Source organism: Arvicanthis niloticus, chromosome 10 (assembly GCF_011762505.2).
Source record: "Arvicanthis niloticus isolate mArvNil1 chromosome 10, mArvNil1.pat.X, whole genome shotgun sequence".
Classification (NCBI taxonomy): domain Eukaryota; kingdom Metazoa; phylum Chordata; class Mammalia; order Rodentia; family Muridae; genus Arvicanthis; species Arvicanthis niloticus.
Genome location: NC_047667.1, coordinates 64301044 through 64317969, shown reverse-complemented (window position 1 = coordinate 64317969; position 16926 = coordinate 64301044). Strand labels below are relative to the sequence as shown.

Sequence of the window (16926 nt, the reverse complement as noted above, 5' to 3'; positions counted from 1 at the left end):
GCACCTCTCCTGTTGACTATCAGATTATTAAAGCAATGGGCCTCAGGTGTTAGAATCTTCCCTCATGGGAAAGAAAGGCTTTAGTCTGATGCCAGCTAGAGAAGGACCTTGTCTGCCAAGCAGAGATTACACAGTTCTAGCAACCTACCAGATCACCTTACAGGACAGAGCATAGTCTAGACGGTGATGGGTGAGAACTTAGTTACACTTAAATTGCCCCTATGTTTAAATCTAAAGGCCATGCAAGTACCATAGTGATGGCCTTGACTTCTTCCCAATATGGCCACAGTAATTGGTTATTTTTTTTTTTCATTCCTGCTTCTCACTCTCCACCCCAGTAAGCCTATCTGGCCTGGAACTCACTATGTACAGCAACCAAGCTGGCCCTGAACTTAACAAACATGCCCCTGCCTCTGCCTGCTGAGTGCTGAGATTAAACGCATCACAACACTCCAGCCTACTGACAATGTCTGAGGTCCAGACTGTTCTCTGCTGCCTGCCTCACGGTCATGGAGGGAGAAGCACCTACAAAGGCGGACATAATATGAAAGAGCTTTTCAGCAAAATCTCCGGGAGAGACGGCAGATTCACACTGGTCTCTGCTCCTAAGTGGACTCTCTTCTTCACACAGCCCCATTCATGCCGAATTGAAACCCAGCCCTTGCCGTGACCCAGGCCCTTCTTGTTCAGAGGCCCACTTAGAAGGTCAAGGTTTGTTGGATCTGATCGGCCTCTAGCTCTGCCACCCCATCTCTCCCGGCACATTGCAGAGCTGAGGAAGGGCGTGGATATCTGAAGGAGCTTAGGGAGGAAGTGTTGGCTGTCTATGGCTACAAGGGCAATGCGGCCACACTAATGTTCTCTCCAGAGGACCAGGAAAGCAGTAGGAATCCTGCGTGCACAAGCGTGCACACTACAGAAAACCAGGGCAGAAAAGTGTTACCACATGCCGACTCCTGGGAGATGAGAGGCTCCACGCCCGCTGTTTTAGGTAGGGTCAGAGTTCAGATACAACTGTACTTCTGAGTTTCCGGCTTTAGCTTCAGCCTGCTCTAGGGTATACAGGGCAAAATAGAAATGTCTAGTGGGCAGGGCTGCAGGAAGGTATGGAGGAGATAGCGTTTAAATCACAGGCAGGGAAGGGAACTAAGAGACAGAGGCAAGTTTGGAGAACTGCACCCAGTTGTTTGAAGGCAGGGGCATACCATCAGGATGGGGTCAGGGAAAGGAGGTTGAGGGGAGGTGACCTCTGTGTGTAACCTGACACTCATTGCTCTGAGCTCATTCCTAAATCTTAAGAGCCTTGGCCTCTCTAGGCTGCTTAGGATATAAACTCTATGGATCCAGTCCCATGTTTCTATCCAGCCAGGGAACAGAGGCCCTGATAGCCTTGGGGCCAAGTAAGCACCTCAGAAGACAGAGATAAGGAGCTCCCTCTGGAGCAGAGGTAGGCCTGGTTATGTCACATAATAAAGATAATATCTCCTAACAGGCAAAGGCTAGGTCAATTATGCTCAACAGAGATCCTCTGCTGGGCAGCCCAAGCCTGTGTGTATCTACCTGGCAGCTTTGCCAAGCTCTGAGAGTCCTGAGGCATTGGGCTGGAGAGCGAGAGAGTAGGTTCCCTACAGCTGGAACCTAAGTTCTTTGGCTGTGAACCATCGGTCTCGTGTCTCCAATCAGTGCCCAGCTCTTCAAGGTTCTTGAAGCTAAGTATCTACTGTTGGGAAATGACAACTTAGTTCTAATCTTATTTTATTACGCGTCCCCAGCCTTTTAGGGACAAGGTCCTGAGACATAGCCCAGCCTGGCCTGGAATTCACTGTCCCTAAGTGCTGGGGTTACAGGTGTTCACCATGACACCGGGCCAGTTTCTTTTGTAGTAATGTTTCTAAATAATTCACAGACATTGAAGACTGATGGAAGAGAGTTTATTTGTGTGTCTCTGGAGACGTACTTTATCCAAATATGGCGTTATCTGAAAGATAAAAAGTACATTTATTGGGCTGGTGAGATGAGTCAGCTGTTGAAGGCTAGGCTCATAATCAAAACGTCAGAAAGAAATGCACTTAAGTATGTAATCTATTGCACAATTTCTAGGATAACATGAAGGGCAAAGAGGGTCAATTACTCCTTCCCTTGTCTTCTTGTGCTGGGATTAACTGTAGTCACTGTATATTTCAGACAGACACACACAGAGAGAGACAGAGACAGAGAGACAGAGACAGAAAGACAGAGAGAGATATGAGAAGTCTCAAGTTTCCAAGGTGGGAGCCAACCTGACATGTCCCAGAAGAGGAAGAACACAAAGCCCAGGAGCCTGGGTGAGCAGAGGAGATTGTGCAAAGATAGGCCGGGCCTGTTCATGGAGAATCATGCAGCACGGAGTGAGAATGTGGGTTTCATCCTCAGTGTGGTGGGCAACCACAGATGAGTTTTGTGTAGCAGGTAACATAACACATGTTCTGATCAGTTCACTCAGGCAGTCCTGTGAGGTGAATGTGGGAGCTGAAGAGTGCCAAGTGGGTAGTCTGAGGCTCCTGATCCACTTCGGTGACTACAGGCTGGGCCAGGGCCACAGTAAGAAGTATGAGGGCCAGAGCTCCACACGGGTCTTTGGCCACTTTTCCCAGGTCAGGAAGGTGAGGCTGGGTGATGGTAAGAGATGTAGTTGGTAACAGGGGTTTTGTCTCAACAATGCTAAACCGCAGATGATTTCAAGTGAAGTGGCAGTGTGACCGTACGCATAGCCGAAGGTCAGAAGCGAGGTCAGATACTAAAATGTGGGGTTATCAGAAAAGAGATGAAATGTAAGTCCCCCAGCAGTTAAGTTTGAATGAGAACATCACCATCAGCATTGGAACACTTGGTCCCCAGATCATGGTGCTGTTTGAGGAAGTTGAGGGTGTGGTCTTGCAGGAAGTGTGTCCTGGGAGTGAACTTAGAGGAGTTAACACTTAACTCTCCTTGCAGAAAGCTCTCTGCCTTGTGCTCCAAGTTCAAGATGTGAACTCAGCATCCTGCTCTGGCTGCCACACCTGCCTGCTGTTCTACTCTGCCATTATAGTCACTAACCGTCTGGAACTGCATGTCAAATAATTCCTTCTCTAAGTTGCCTTGGTCATAGTTCCCTACCACAGTAACAGAAAGTAACTAAGTCTACCAGCTGCCTGCATGAGGCTGTCTTAGAACTGCCCAGGAGGGTGGGTGTTGTACCTCCTCATACTTCAATATTTAGAGCATAGGGGACCATTGTCTCCTGAAAAGAGGTTGTTACTTTGTAGCAAATGTTGTGTCTAACATAGTATGTGTTGAAACCTACCAAATGAATACCTTTTTTGAACCATAATGTCCCAGCTCCTAATTTAACAAATGAGAACTTTCTCTGCCCCAGCTGGCCTCCAGGGCTCTGGCTCTCCTTTGTTCTCAGACCAGAGCAGCAGATCTCCATCCTGCTCTGGGAATAGGTAATCACTCTTTAGGTCAGCAAGAGGTGGCTGGCTACCTGACTGCTCTCGGTGAGTTTCTCCAGTAAAGATTTTTTTTTTTTCAATAACAAAGCCAATTTTTTTTTTATCTTCATCTTATTTCTCAGATGATCAAAACTTAAATCAAAGTCAAAGGGCTTTCTAATGTATTTGGGCGTTATTGGGGGTTATCGATTTACAGTTTGACACTATGAAAGTTAGTTATGGAGTTAGATGTGTTAGATTCTGCATTGTATGAAACTATGCATGTTCCTTAAAGTTGTAGCCTATGTGTGTTCAAAGAGGTGGATTTTCTCTCCACCATCAAAGTCCTGAGAATTGACACACGATTGGTCTCAATAATTTTAGCAGAATGAAGGACTGTAGTATTTCTTTTATAACTAGGAATATCAAAGCATTCGTTTTTTTGTGAAGATGGTTAGTGTTTGTTTTCATAAAAGAAACACAATTGTTACAGATTAACTTACAATCACAATGCAGTGTCTGGTCTTTCCATGTCACACTGTATCACCTCCCTATATCACTGCCTAAGGTCACTGGCCAAAAGCAAAATCAGAGCTACATAAAGGCCAATGTGGGTCATTCTTTGTAAACTAAATTAATAATGTATTGGCTATATTGAATAAAAGTACATATGCACACTCTCTCCAAATAAATGAAAAAACATTATCAATTGCCTGCCTTGACTACATAACAGATATTCACAATCCATATTTTAAACAATATCAAAACAACCACTCCCCTCCCCCAGCCCACCCCCCTCCCCCAGCCCACTCCCCTCCCCAAGCCCAATCCCCTCTCCCTGTCCACTCCCCTCATATTTTTATTACTGCTTCTTGTAACATTGTATGTCACATTTGTTATTAAAACTCCATTTTACTTTCATTTTGAACATAAAACTCTGTAAAGCACAGAAACTCTGAGACAGGAGGTATCGGAATGCAACTCTCAAATGTAATTGTCAGACCATCAGCAGCTAAGAGCCACCTCAGTCTGCTGGAGTGCAGACTGCAGCGCCCAAACAGCTAACTGCTGAACCACCTGGCCTGTGGTGGGGCTTGGTTCCTAAAGACTCAAGAAAAGAAATCTCTGGTCTATTGTGGGCCTTATCCCAAATAATCTGCTTTTGCCTTCATCATCACCTTCAAAGACTCCCTTGCGACCACTTTCAACCCAGAAAGTCTGTTGAGTCTCTCTCCACTTATCCTTCCTATAGGCTGGTAGGAGTCTCACCATATGATCTTACTTTTTGGCGGGAAGTGCCTTTTCTCCTTGTGCACAAAGATATCCTGATTGATCCAGGAGGTCCTGTCACTTTCAGGAACGGGTTCTTTGATATGCATGCAAGCTAAGGACTGGTAGGCCTGGCTGAAGTGCCTCTTCTGAACTCTCAGCTGGCTGACTTGGTTGCTTCTTTCCACCAGACAGTAGGACTCACGCTTCTCGTTTAGCTCTTCTAGGAGCTGCCTCCTGTTCCCTCCCTGTCTCTTCACTTCATTGACTTTGTTGAAGGATGTCATTTTATTACCACACCAGTTGCCAGCTGATTCGTGCCGTCCTGCCAATACATTGCGAATGCTTATTAGTCTTCTGTCTGACTCAGAAGACAGCTTCACCTCGTATCCACATTTACCAGGACTTTCTCTTCTGCAAAACCGTGTTCCAAAACATGGTTCAGAACCAACTCAGGTCATTATTGCCCCCAAATACTGCAAAATTCAGCAATGACCAACAATTCGTGTTGTATTTTCCTGGCATGCTAGCTGGTGACCTATCTAAGATGGTCCCACCAGCAGGGTATGTTTCTATCTCCCTGACTGACCCACCTTTGTCATTTTATATATCCACTTTGAGAAATCTGTGAGCTTAGAGCTGTGGTTTTTTTTTTTTTTTTTTTTACAATATCTACCATGGTTTAAACACAGTATAATGAAGGGGCCCATTAGGAAGCAGTTGAACCTGGGCTCACACCTGTTATCTCAGCCTTCAGGAGACTGAGGTAGAAGGATCGCACTGAGTTCAAGGCCAGCCTGGGTTACAGAGTAAGTTCTGGGCCAGCATGGGCTAAAGTGAGTCCCTGCTTCAGAAAGCAAAACAATAATAAAAACACATATAAAAGGTAATATATAAGCTACCTAAAATAGTCTGTTGGTAGTCAAGTGACTTAAATAGATCTCTTTAGAAATCTATTGCAGAAGAAAAGAAAAATCCACTCAAAATTGGATTTGGCAATTTTTACTTAAAGGAATTTAAAATGTCTTGTAGAATAATTAACGAGTATTTTGAGTTGCTTTAGTAAAATTGACCAGTCTAAGTACCAATTAATAATGCGACATAAAAACTATCAAGAACAATTTATCTGGGTGTGATGGTATATACCCTGTACTAGGAAGGCAGAGGTAGGGGAGTCACTGTGAGTTTAAGGCCAGCTTTGTCTACATAGTGAGTTCCAGGACAGCCAGAGCTATGTACAGAGACCCTAAATTAAAAACACAAAACTAAACAAACAATATTATGAATAAACCTACAGTTACCTCAAATACCTCATTAATCAGCACATTTTCTCTTACTAGAGATTCTAATTCATAAGAAATTAAACTCTAAATTCCATCTCCTTTAATACTTTTGGGGGGATACTGGGAATTGCGCATTTGAAGCAAGAACTATACCGCTGACTAACATTCTCAGCCTGGCTTTAACAGTTTCACTATCCTCTAGATATGTACGTATCAAACACAAATGGTGATAGGATTTATATTTTGTTAGAAGCCCATTTTATAAATCTACTGCAAAAGATATACCACGGTGCAAATGTTCACTGAGATCACAAAATCAAAACTTTCATATCACCTATAAGTTAGAGCCCAACACTCAGCTGTAGAGTCTAGTGGTAAAACCATGGATTTCTGGTCATTTGGGTTTATGTCAGAAGCCAGGACCATCGCCTCTTATCCTCACCCCCTACTTCTCCCCCCACCTGCACAATGTCCCCTGCAGCTTCATCTCCCTAGCAACCACAAGGTTCTGCTTAATAGTTACAAATAGATTTTTAGATGTAAAGCAGTGTACCGTATCTTTTGAAATAAGCAGTTAGACCGCCATTGTTTCAGGGCACAGGCCAAAAAGATTCTGTACTTTCCCATCACCTGAATCCCTCTTACCCCTCCCTTTGCAAAATGTATTATAAATAAGCACTTTGTGCCCAAATATATGACTCTTGATAAGCATTTGCTTCCTTGAGTCCATTCTCTCTCTCTCCCGTTCTTCCAGGTTGTAATCCTCCTTGTCCCTCACGAGTAACCTAGGACCTGCAGGTCGGGTCAGGTTTATATGCTAGCTATGTTACCTACTGTGTGTGTAGCTAAAGTTTCCATAATTTCCTGGCATAGTCAGTGAAAACATTCATTGCCCAGGTCAGAGTATGGTACAGACTAAATGAGCTGACACTTATGAAGAATTTACTCTTGCCACCCTCAACAAATGGTCACCTATCTATCACATAATTAGGCACCTTGAAAGAATGGGTTTATTCTATCTGATAAGTAAACAGCATATATTGGTCTCCTTAATTACTAATCTCTTTTACGTGTGTTTTGATGAGAAACGGTGGGATCCAGTGAAGCCAAAACTGCCGGAATCTTGTTTTTAAAAATCAGTTGAGACTTTCAGGAGGTTGAGAGCAGAGAACATAGCCATGTCTGAGGCCCTGGTGAACAGCAGTCTGCACAGTCTGCAAGCCTAGAAAAGTGGCCCTCTGTGTGACTGACACAGGGATGGGTCAGTTTCCACAGCTCATTCTCACAGTGTTTTAGAAGCTATATGTGTAACCTGTGATACTGAAGATGCTTGAAGACATGAGGATGATACAGCAGACTTTATTTGTAAAAGCCCATATTTTACCATATTTTATTCAGCCTCATTAAGATCTGCTAACCCGGGTCAATCTTTGTGGCTCTCATAGCCCATGGAAGCCAAGCACACAGAGCAGCACAAAGGTTTAGTGTCCTGATGCCCCCACCCCCACCCCCCAGGCTGAGTCAGAGGATCATCTGAGCCCAGCAGTTCAGGAACAGACTGGGCAATACAGTATGATGCCATAACAACAAACTACAGCCATACAGTTTACACACTGACTGGCTGACCAAAGTTTATAGGAGCTTAATCATCTAAGAGACTGGGATTTGCTAGTTTCGTGTTTACAGTGGTTTTTATGAATACAAGTACCATAATAGTAGGAATTGACTGTATACAGAGAGAAACAGCATTATCATTCCTATAGGTACATAAATTAATTATAAATTACCTTTAATAACACCAACCCAAAGCCTGTCTGAAGTCCACAGTGAGGATCAGCCCACTGGACAGTTGCCCTGGTGATAGAATTTTCCGAGCTCCATCACCTCAGCTCCATTCTGTTCTCAGAACCCGGGCTAACAGAGGAAGTCTTGAGCCAGAGTCCACTTACTTCCTAACCTGGTGTCCTTGGATGAATGACTTGATCTTTGTTTTTTATTATCAGTAAGATATTAAGTCACCGGTAAAAATGGAAACTCATTAAGTTGGATACTCATTAAGTCATACGGCAGACGATAGGGCAGGGCTGGGATTACACAAGGCACCTATGTAAAACCGTGAGCTTCGTCTGCCTTCCATTCACTGCGACTTAATTTCTTGACCACTCACTCTGTGCCTGGTACTCCTGAGGAAAATGGTGACTAGCAAGAGCATGTTTCCATGAAGAGACGTGTTAGGAGCTCACTGGAATTTTAAGGCTAGGAATTTGGGACCAACGTAAGTAACATCACATGATCTCATCTCCAAAGGAAAAAAAATTACCTTGATATTTCACACAGAGGACTATTGAGATATCTGTAAACAAAACAAAACAAAACTAGAGTCTCATTGTGTAGCTCTGGCTGTCCTGGACCTCACTGTACAGACCAGGCTGGCTTCAAACTCACAGAGATACATCTGCCTCTTCCTCTTCCTGGCTCCGCCCCCGCCCCCCCCACCCCCACCCCACCCCACCCCCACCCCTCCCCCCGCGCCTCTGCCTCAGGATGCTGGGACTAAAGGTGTGAGCCACTATGCCCAGCTCAGATAACTTTTTTCAGAGGAGTATCTTTTGCTTTTTAGGAAAATCCAACGAAATACATTTCAGAAATATAAAAGTCAGAATTTCTTTTACCTCCTGCAGGAGTTAGTGATAGAGGAAAGACTAGTATTGAAAGTTTACACATCAGTTCATAAAGCATATGAGTCAGCAAACACACATTAGCTCGCCCAAGTGTAAAAAGCCAGGGGTATGGTAACCATGGAAACCAGTGCAGAGTGTTTAGAGGGATGAGAACAGCTTTGTTTTGTTTAGGGCGCCACAGATAATTTGAAGGATTATCAAGAGAAAGCGTATCGATTGGGCGCAATCTCAGCATTTTTAAATCCAGGCTCTATCTGGATTCTCTCATTTCTAGGGCAGCTGGAGGAAGATTTTCACACTGTGAGCCTTGCCTTACCTAGCTATAGACTGGCTAGCCAGTGTGGATTTGTGGGATTAGATAACAAATTTAAGTATATGATGGAATTAAGAAAGTTGAAAAGACGTTCAACGTTAGTTTTCCTAAAATATATATTAGGTTAGGTCATTAATTCAGAAAGTTATGCATGCTGCCCCCAAATCCCACTATTTTACAGTGCAATAACTCGTCAGATAAGTCACCCAACCCGGAGCATCCCAAGCTACAGATTCCCCTTGCTTAGAGATTACTTTCCCTGCAGGTTGTACTTTAAGCCTGTGCTGATCCTCAATCTCCAAATATTTCAGTTTACTAACCACCCTAAACCTCACTACAGTCTTACACCATTCTATTCCAGCGTGCACACTGAGCCACACCAGCTCGCTCACTCATCCGACCAAAGGGATGGTGTGTCAGCATCCTCAGATTCCCAGGTCTGGACCTGAGGAATTTGCTTGCTAAGGTAGTGTCTTAGAGTTACTACTGCTGTGATGAAACACCATGACCAAATCAACTAGGGGAGGGAAGGGTTTATTCAGCTTATGTCTCCTCATCACTGGGAGTCGTCAGGATAGGAACTCAGGCAGGGCAGGAACCTGTAGGCCGGAGCTGATGCTGGGACTGTAGATGAGTGCTGCTTAACACCTTGCTCCTCATGGCTCGCTCAGCCTGCTTTCTTATAGAATGAGGACCACATCCCAGGGATGTACCCACAATCCAACCCACAATGAGCTGTGTTCTCTCTCATCACCGCTAATTAAGAAAATGCCCTACAGGCTTGCCTACAGCCTGATCTTCTGGAAACCTTTCCTCAACTGTCTCTCCCTCTTCTCTGATGATTCTATCTTGTGTCAAGTTGACCTTAAACTAGCCCATTTGGGTGGCTAATAAATATCTCCATCTGTGTTAGGGGTTCTCATCCACTGAACTGCTACTGAACAGCCTGTCTAGACCAACGCTTGGGGAAGGAGATTCAGAGATGACTTAACTGAGTTGCGTGTGGTGGTACAGACCTGTGATCCCAGCACTTGGGAGGCTGGGACAAGAGAGGAGTGTTTGGGCCACAGAGTAATACCTTGTTTTTTTTTTTAAAAAAAAAAAAAAAAAAAAAAAAAAAAGTGAAAAAACTTTATTTTAAAAAGTAATTTAAATTTTTTTTAAAAATATGATTTAGATGGTTTCTGCCCCAAAGAGCTAACAATTGTTTGATGTACCATATGCATTATTGATGCTAAACATTGTGCTGTAGATATAATGATGGGATAGGACCATGGAGAGACTGGTATGCTTCTTTCTTTTGCCACGATCTCTTTGAATTAAGAGATGTCTTGTGGCCCAGCTCTGTCCAGCAATCCCTCTCATACAGCTTCCAGGGAATATTTATTCTCTGAATGCTACACAAATCGAAACCTTGGGATTCCTCGGAAGTACATGCTTTGGACTGGGTAAGGATAGGGAAGAAGTTAGAAAGTCTATTTTTGTCTGACCAAACTTCAAGGGTTTACCAGATTAATTCCAGTCAGCCACATTCCTGGCCCCCCAAAAGCATTTGTTATTTTCTTGTTTGTTTGTTTATTAAGATTTATTTATTTTAGGTATGTGAGTGCGCTGTGGCTGTCTTCAGACACACCAGAAGAGGGCATGGGATCCTATTACAGATGGTGGTGAGCCACCGTGTGGTTGCTGGGAATTGAACTCAGGACCTCTGAAAGAGCAGTCAGTGCTTTTAACCTCTGAGCCATCTCTCCAGTCCTTTATTATTTATTTTAAATGGTTTATTTATTTGTATTTTAAGTGCATTGTGTCTGCATGTCACTCTGTGTAAGGGTGTTAAATCCCCTGGAGCTGGAGTTACAGACAGTTGTGAGCTGTCCTGTGGGTGCTGGGAATTGAACCTGGGTCTTTGAAAGAGCAACCAGTGCTTTTAACTGCTGAAGTGTTTCTCAAGCCCCTATTTTGGTGTTTAAAAGAATAATTTTGATCTAAGTTTAAATTTGTAAATACTATTTTAAGTATTTTAAATGATATGTTTGTCAGGTTTTCCATGACTGGCAATATACCTGAGAAAATCCACCTAAAGGGGGAAAGTTTACTCTGGTGACAGAGAGAGAGAGAGAGAGAGAGAGAGAGAGAGAGAGAGAGAGAGAGAGAGAGGAAGAAGAGGAGGAGGAGGAGGAAGAGGATGAAGAGGAGGAGGAGGAGGAGGAAGAGAGGCCGGCCATGAGCACATGTAGAGAGAGAAGGGAGGGGAATAAGGAGAAAGGGGGAAGGGAATGGGGAGAGAGAGGGGAAGGAGTGAGAGGACAGAGCAAGAAAGTAAGAGCAAGAGAGAGAGAGAGAGGAGGGGGACAAGCAGCCCCTTTTATAGTGAGTCAGGCATGCCTGGCTGTTGCTAGGTAACTGTGGGGCGGAGCTTAGACAGAACTGCTAACACTACAGATGGCTTAACTCTCTTTATGTTCTCCTAAAGGTCCCACCACCTCCCAGCACAACCAGCTGAGGATCAAGCCTTTAACACACAAAACCTGGGGAGATATTTATGATTCAAACCATAACAGACTGACTTTTCGTAGTGAATAGTTAAATGCAGCATTTCCCATTTTCATTGTACAAATACTCCCATTATGAACTTTTAAAAATGTTTTGACTTGGTTTATTTTTCCATATGCATGCCTGGTGCCTGCATAGGCCAGAAGAGAGTTTCAGATTCCTGGGAACCAGAACTACAGATGGTTGTGAGCCACCTTGTAAGAACTGGGCCTGGAACTCAGGTCCTCTTCAAGAACAAATGCTTTTAACTGCTGAGTCATCTCTCTGACCTGATGATGGACAATTTTCATCTACCACGAGCGACCTCACTAGACCTCAAGAAGAATGAAGCATCTCCTAAGCCTGTGCAAGCTGGGTACAGTATAACACTGTTTGTCTCCTAAGTCAGACAGTATACTTAAGAACTCTCAGAGAATATAAACCACATGTTTAACCAAAAATGGAATTAAAATGTTTAAGGGAATTTGAGGTTGGTGACTATAAAACTGGAACAATCCTTGTCGCCTTCACAACAAGGTTAAACAAGTGTGGAATGGCTGACCCCAGATTTGATGTGTAACTCAAAGATCTAGACTATCAATGTGCTCTTTTTAAAATACTACTTATTTATTATTATATATACAAGTACACTGTAGCTGTCTTCAGACACACTAGAAGTGGGCATCAGATCCCATTACAGATGGTTGTGAGCCACCATGTGGTTGCTGGGAATTGAACTCAGGACCTCTGGAAGAGTAGTCAGTGCTCTTAACCACTGAGCCATCTCTCCGGACTGATCAATGTGCTCTCATCACTGACAACTTCAACTGCTGTGAAGGACCAAGAGCAAGAAAAACCACACGGGAGGGAAAATCCTAAGATTGCCATCCTAGGAATGCAATATATATGCACATGACTAAAATGTCTCAGGGAGGTGTGGAAAGTGCAGTCAGCTGGGTTTTCATTTCTGGATTTCTCCACCACTTTCCACTTCCAAATGGTTTTTCCAGAGTGGAGTGGAATAGCCGCTCTTGCTAGGGCAGACAGAACACGGAGGCAGCACAGAGTGAGTCAGTCCACTTTCTCACAGAGCATAATGGATTAGTGTATGTCTGTCAGCAGGTTCTGATCTCTGCCTCATCCTGAGTTTCTTAGACCACAGGAAACCTTGGCCTGTTAACATCCCCATCACGTCTGACGGTGTCTTAGACCTTGACTCCCATGTGCTGGCCAGATTCCATATTTCTAAACTGCTACTGTTACAAATTCAAATCTCTACAACTTAGTACTTAACCTGCCTGATATAGCTCAATCTGGTCTTGACTCCTGGCCAAGTGATGCTCTCAGTAGTAGCCTTTCCAACAGAGATTAAGGTTCATGTTATACACCCAAACGTATGGTATAAACTATGACTCATGTCACACTGATTAATAAGTATCTACCTCAAGAGAGGAAATTCAAGGTTAAGGAAGTTGACTAAAACTACAAAGAGGTGTTGCTGAGTTTTCTTCTTTTTCTGTATTCAATCTTTATGGAGCTTTGTTGAAACAGATGTGTGAATTGTATCTAAATCTTTCCATCTAAGGATCTGTTTTACTTTTCATAGGGCAACAACATCAGGAGAAATCTCAAACACCACATAGCCCAGCTTTCTAAGAATTCTGAGGAATTCAGGAATCATATCCACAACATCCCCATTCAGACAAGTTTGTTAATGCGCGTCGGGGTGGTGGCGGTAATCATGTAGGTGTTCAGGTAAGAAAAGCGGTGGTCCAAACAAATGCTGATTGCCTCTGATGAAAGGTATTTCTTGCTATGTAAGGAGCTTGTTAGATAAGTCCCTATGTACTTTTCTTCAGGAGTACCCTGAAGACACCCTCTAGTATGGGCTCTGCCATTTTAAGTTCAGATCGAAAGTACTTTGTGTGAACAATTGTGTGACAATCCAAGCAGGCTTAGACAAGCTGGGGTCAAACCTAAATTAATAAAAAGAAGGAGACATAAGAAACACTGAGATATGAGTAGATAACAATGGTGATAACAGTTATTGAATATATTGATACAGGAAGAGGTCAGACCCTCCTAGAATGTGTGCTAGTTATTTATTTTTATTTCCCACAACAATGTCAGCACTGTCCTCATTTTATAGTTGTAGACACACGTGCACACACATGCACACATGCACACAAGAGAGAGACAGAAACAGGGAAGGAGGGAAGGAGGGAGGGAAAGAGAGAAAGAGAGGGAGAGAGAGAGAGACAGAGAGAGAGAGAGAGAGAGAGAGAGAGAGAGAGAGAGAGACAGACAGACTGAGATTAGTCCAAGACCATATGGACAAAACTTCAAAAGCTAGGATCTGAAGCCTGGCCTTTGAAGCTTGATATTTACCACCCCACACTGGATTATTTACTAAACAAACTGAGAAAGCTTACCCAGTACCAAGTATTGTTCAATCTTTTAATCATCACAATAGTCCCAGAAAGGATCCTGACATCCTATTACAAAATAGCTCTGTCAAGTGCTCAAGGTCACACAGCTGATGGAAACTAAAGGCAGAGTTTAGGTCCACATAGGCAGCCATGGTGGTATATATCTTTAATCCTTGCACTCAGGAGGAAGAGGCAGAAGAATCTCTGTGAGTTCGGGGCTAGCTTGGTCTACAGAGGGAGTTTCAGGACAGTCAGGGCTATGTAGAGGGACCCTGTCTGGGGTCCCCCATCCCCCACATCTACATAGCCTGTCCTCAGTTACGATGTCCTTTTCCACTCCTACAGACTCCCTAGGTAAAAGACTTTGTGTACGGTTACAGTGTTATAAACAGAACTTGGTCATGTGCAAGAAGGGCACATGAGAAGCAGAGCAAGAGTAATACAAACATCTGCGGGGAAGATTAGAGCTGACGGGCTATGACAGAATCCTAGGGAGCTGTCAACCAACCCTTCCTGTTAACAAAAGAGAAGGCAAATGACCTTTAAGCACAAGGAGTCTAAACAAACAGAATCCCTGATTCCATGCAGAGACTAGAGGTTATCTGTCAGATCCGGTAAGTGATAATCTCCAATTCTCACCAGATTACAGGGAAATCATATCCACTATATTTTGACAGTTTGGGACTTTTGAAAGGTAGTGAGTTTGCAAATAATCTAAATGACTGGACAACTACAGAAAGGTATACTATATTCAACCCCTGGGTCCGCTTTCTGAACATTTGTGTTTTTACAAACAGGTTGGGCTGGGGATGTAGCTCAAGTGATAGAGTGGCTGTCTGGTATGCAGGGAGTCTTGGGTTTGCCCTCAACACTGCACAAAACTGAACCTGATGGCACATGCCTGCAATCTCAGTACTTGGGAGGCTGAGGCAGGAGGATCAGGAGTTCAAGGTTATCCTCTGCTCCTTAGTGAGCTCTTTAGTTTAAGGATAGTCTAGGTTATATGAGATTCCATATCAAAAAACGAAACAAAACAAAAACTTAAGTAAATAAAAATTTCCAATGTGATTCATTTATGTTGGCCAGGCTGCAAGGCTACCTTTAAATCTGTGAGCCTGAGCGATTCTTCTGCCTTAGCCTCCAAATAACTGGGACTACAGGCATGTGCCCAGCTTAAATATGTTTGTTTGCTTGCTTGTTTATTTATTTATTTAGGAAGCTTCACAGGCTCCACAGTACCTGAGACCATTAACATTTATGAATACTTAAGATAAATTGTGTTGAGCATTAAAAACACAACTCATATTTTTATAAATTCACAAAATAAACACTTTAAGTGCAGATGAAATCCATTGGATTCCCCATTTAGTTATATTTTTCATTCAGAGACTCAATAATTTAATTCAGTTACTCAATCTTCTAATCTAGTTCAGTTACTTAGCAACCTAAATCTCCAAATCAGCATCTACAAAGTCATGTTGGGAAGAATTTACAAGATTTCTCTCTTTTTTTCCTTATCACTGTGTGTGTGTGTGTGTGTGTGTGTGTGTGTGTGTGTGTGTTGGGAGCAGACTTTAGTAGAAAGCGGCTAGATCAACTTTGCAGCCATCTGGAACCATATACCCTGATGAAAGACTTGGTTTTCAAAAGCCTATAACAGCTGAAGCACACTCTGATAAATATATTGTTTATCCCACATAGCTTATTTTGCTGTTTAGTGACCTCAGCTGTATGGTGCACGTGGTAAAGTGTTTTCACCTGTGTTCGCCTGCTTGCGTTTATAAATACCCCAGATTTCCTTTCAATAAAAAGAGATGGGACGAGAATTAAGACTTGATCACACACCCTGTCTTGTCTCCATTCTTCGAGTCTCTTGCCCTTCCAGCCCCACTCTCTCTCTTGACCAGAGCACTTAGCCCCAAAGCATTGAGGCAGAGTGTGGGCCTCAACGTGTGTGTGTGTGTTCGTGTGTGTGTCCTGTGTGATGGTCAGAGGACAACTCTGTAGGTGCTGAGGAATCAAACTCAGGTTTGCAGGCTTGGCAACAAGAGACATTACTCACTGAGTAGTCTCGCTCTATAAAGCTTTATTTTTCTTAAATGAATTAATTTACAAAATACTTTGTGGAGCTATTCACAGCCTGAGTAACGCCCCAGTGGCTGTATCACCATAGACAATGCCTTCTCCCTTTGTACCCCCAAACTGTTAATAGTTCTCCTATCTCCCTATGACTGAAGATTTATGAGCTCAGTCTTGTGCAGGCAGAGGCAAACACTGGGAGTTCATTAGCGCCTCAGCCATGCTTGGTGAAGAGCATCTTTAATCCCAACACTCAGGAAGCAGAGACAAGGAGATCTCCATGAATTAGGGTCAACCTGCCTACACAGAGTCCCGGTTGAGACCCTGTCTAAAAAGGAGTAACGGAGGGCGGGAGAGTGGGTATATCTTAACACCTGGCACCCCGTGTTTGCACACACAGCTTCCCAAAGGGCAGGCTGACTTTGTCTGAGGCCCAGTAGGACCCCGAGGCTTCCGGAGCTCTGTCATCATCCGATCCCGAGACGTGCGAGTCCAAGGCCAGCCTGTACACAGACTTTGGTCACTGAAGGGGGAACAGGAGGCAAGCAGCCTATCCATCACCTTCTTCGGCCGCTGCGTGGATGGAGCCGCCTGCCTCCATCCATGCAAGGGCCTGCTTCTGAAGAAGCCTCTTTCTCCGGGCGGACGGAAACCTTTTCTGGCGCTCTCCTTCCGAGATAACCCTAGGCTACTCTCTGCAGAGCGAATGGAGGTATAGGCCTGGTAGCTCCAGGAACCACTGAGAGCAGACCGACCGCCTGCTTTGGTCTCTCAGTCTCATACGCTTGACCCCGCCCCTCTTCCCTGATTGGCTTTTCGACCTGTTGAAAGGCTCAATGATTGGCTGGAGAATCGCACTACGTGATATGAGACGCCCTGGGGGCGGGG

At 43.9% G+C, this 16926-nt stretch overlaps 1 protein-coding gene across 1 annotated transcript; it reads right to left on the bottom strand.

Moving 5' to 3' along the window:
* Positions 1-1909: 1909 nt before the first annotated feature.
* Positions 1910-7878, bottom strand: Spata45 (spermatogenesis associated 45). The gene is made up of 3 exons (XM_034512751.2): positions 7792-7878; positions 4735-5046; positions 1910-1978 (listed from the first exon to the last, which is right to left on the bottom strand). The coding sequence occupies exons 2-3, from the start codon at positions 5006-5008 to the stop codon at positions 1959-1961; spliced, it is 294 nt and encodes a 97-aa protein (XP_034368642.1). The 5' UTR covers positions 5009-5046; positions 7792-7878; the 3' UTR covers positions 1910-1958.
* Between the last annotated feature and the right edge of the window lie 9048 nt (positions 7879-16926).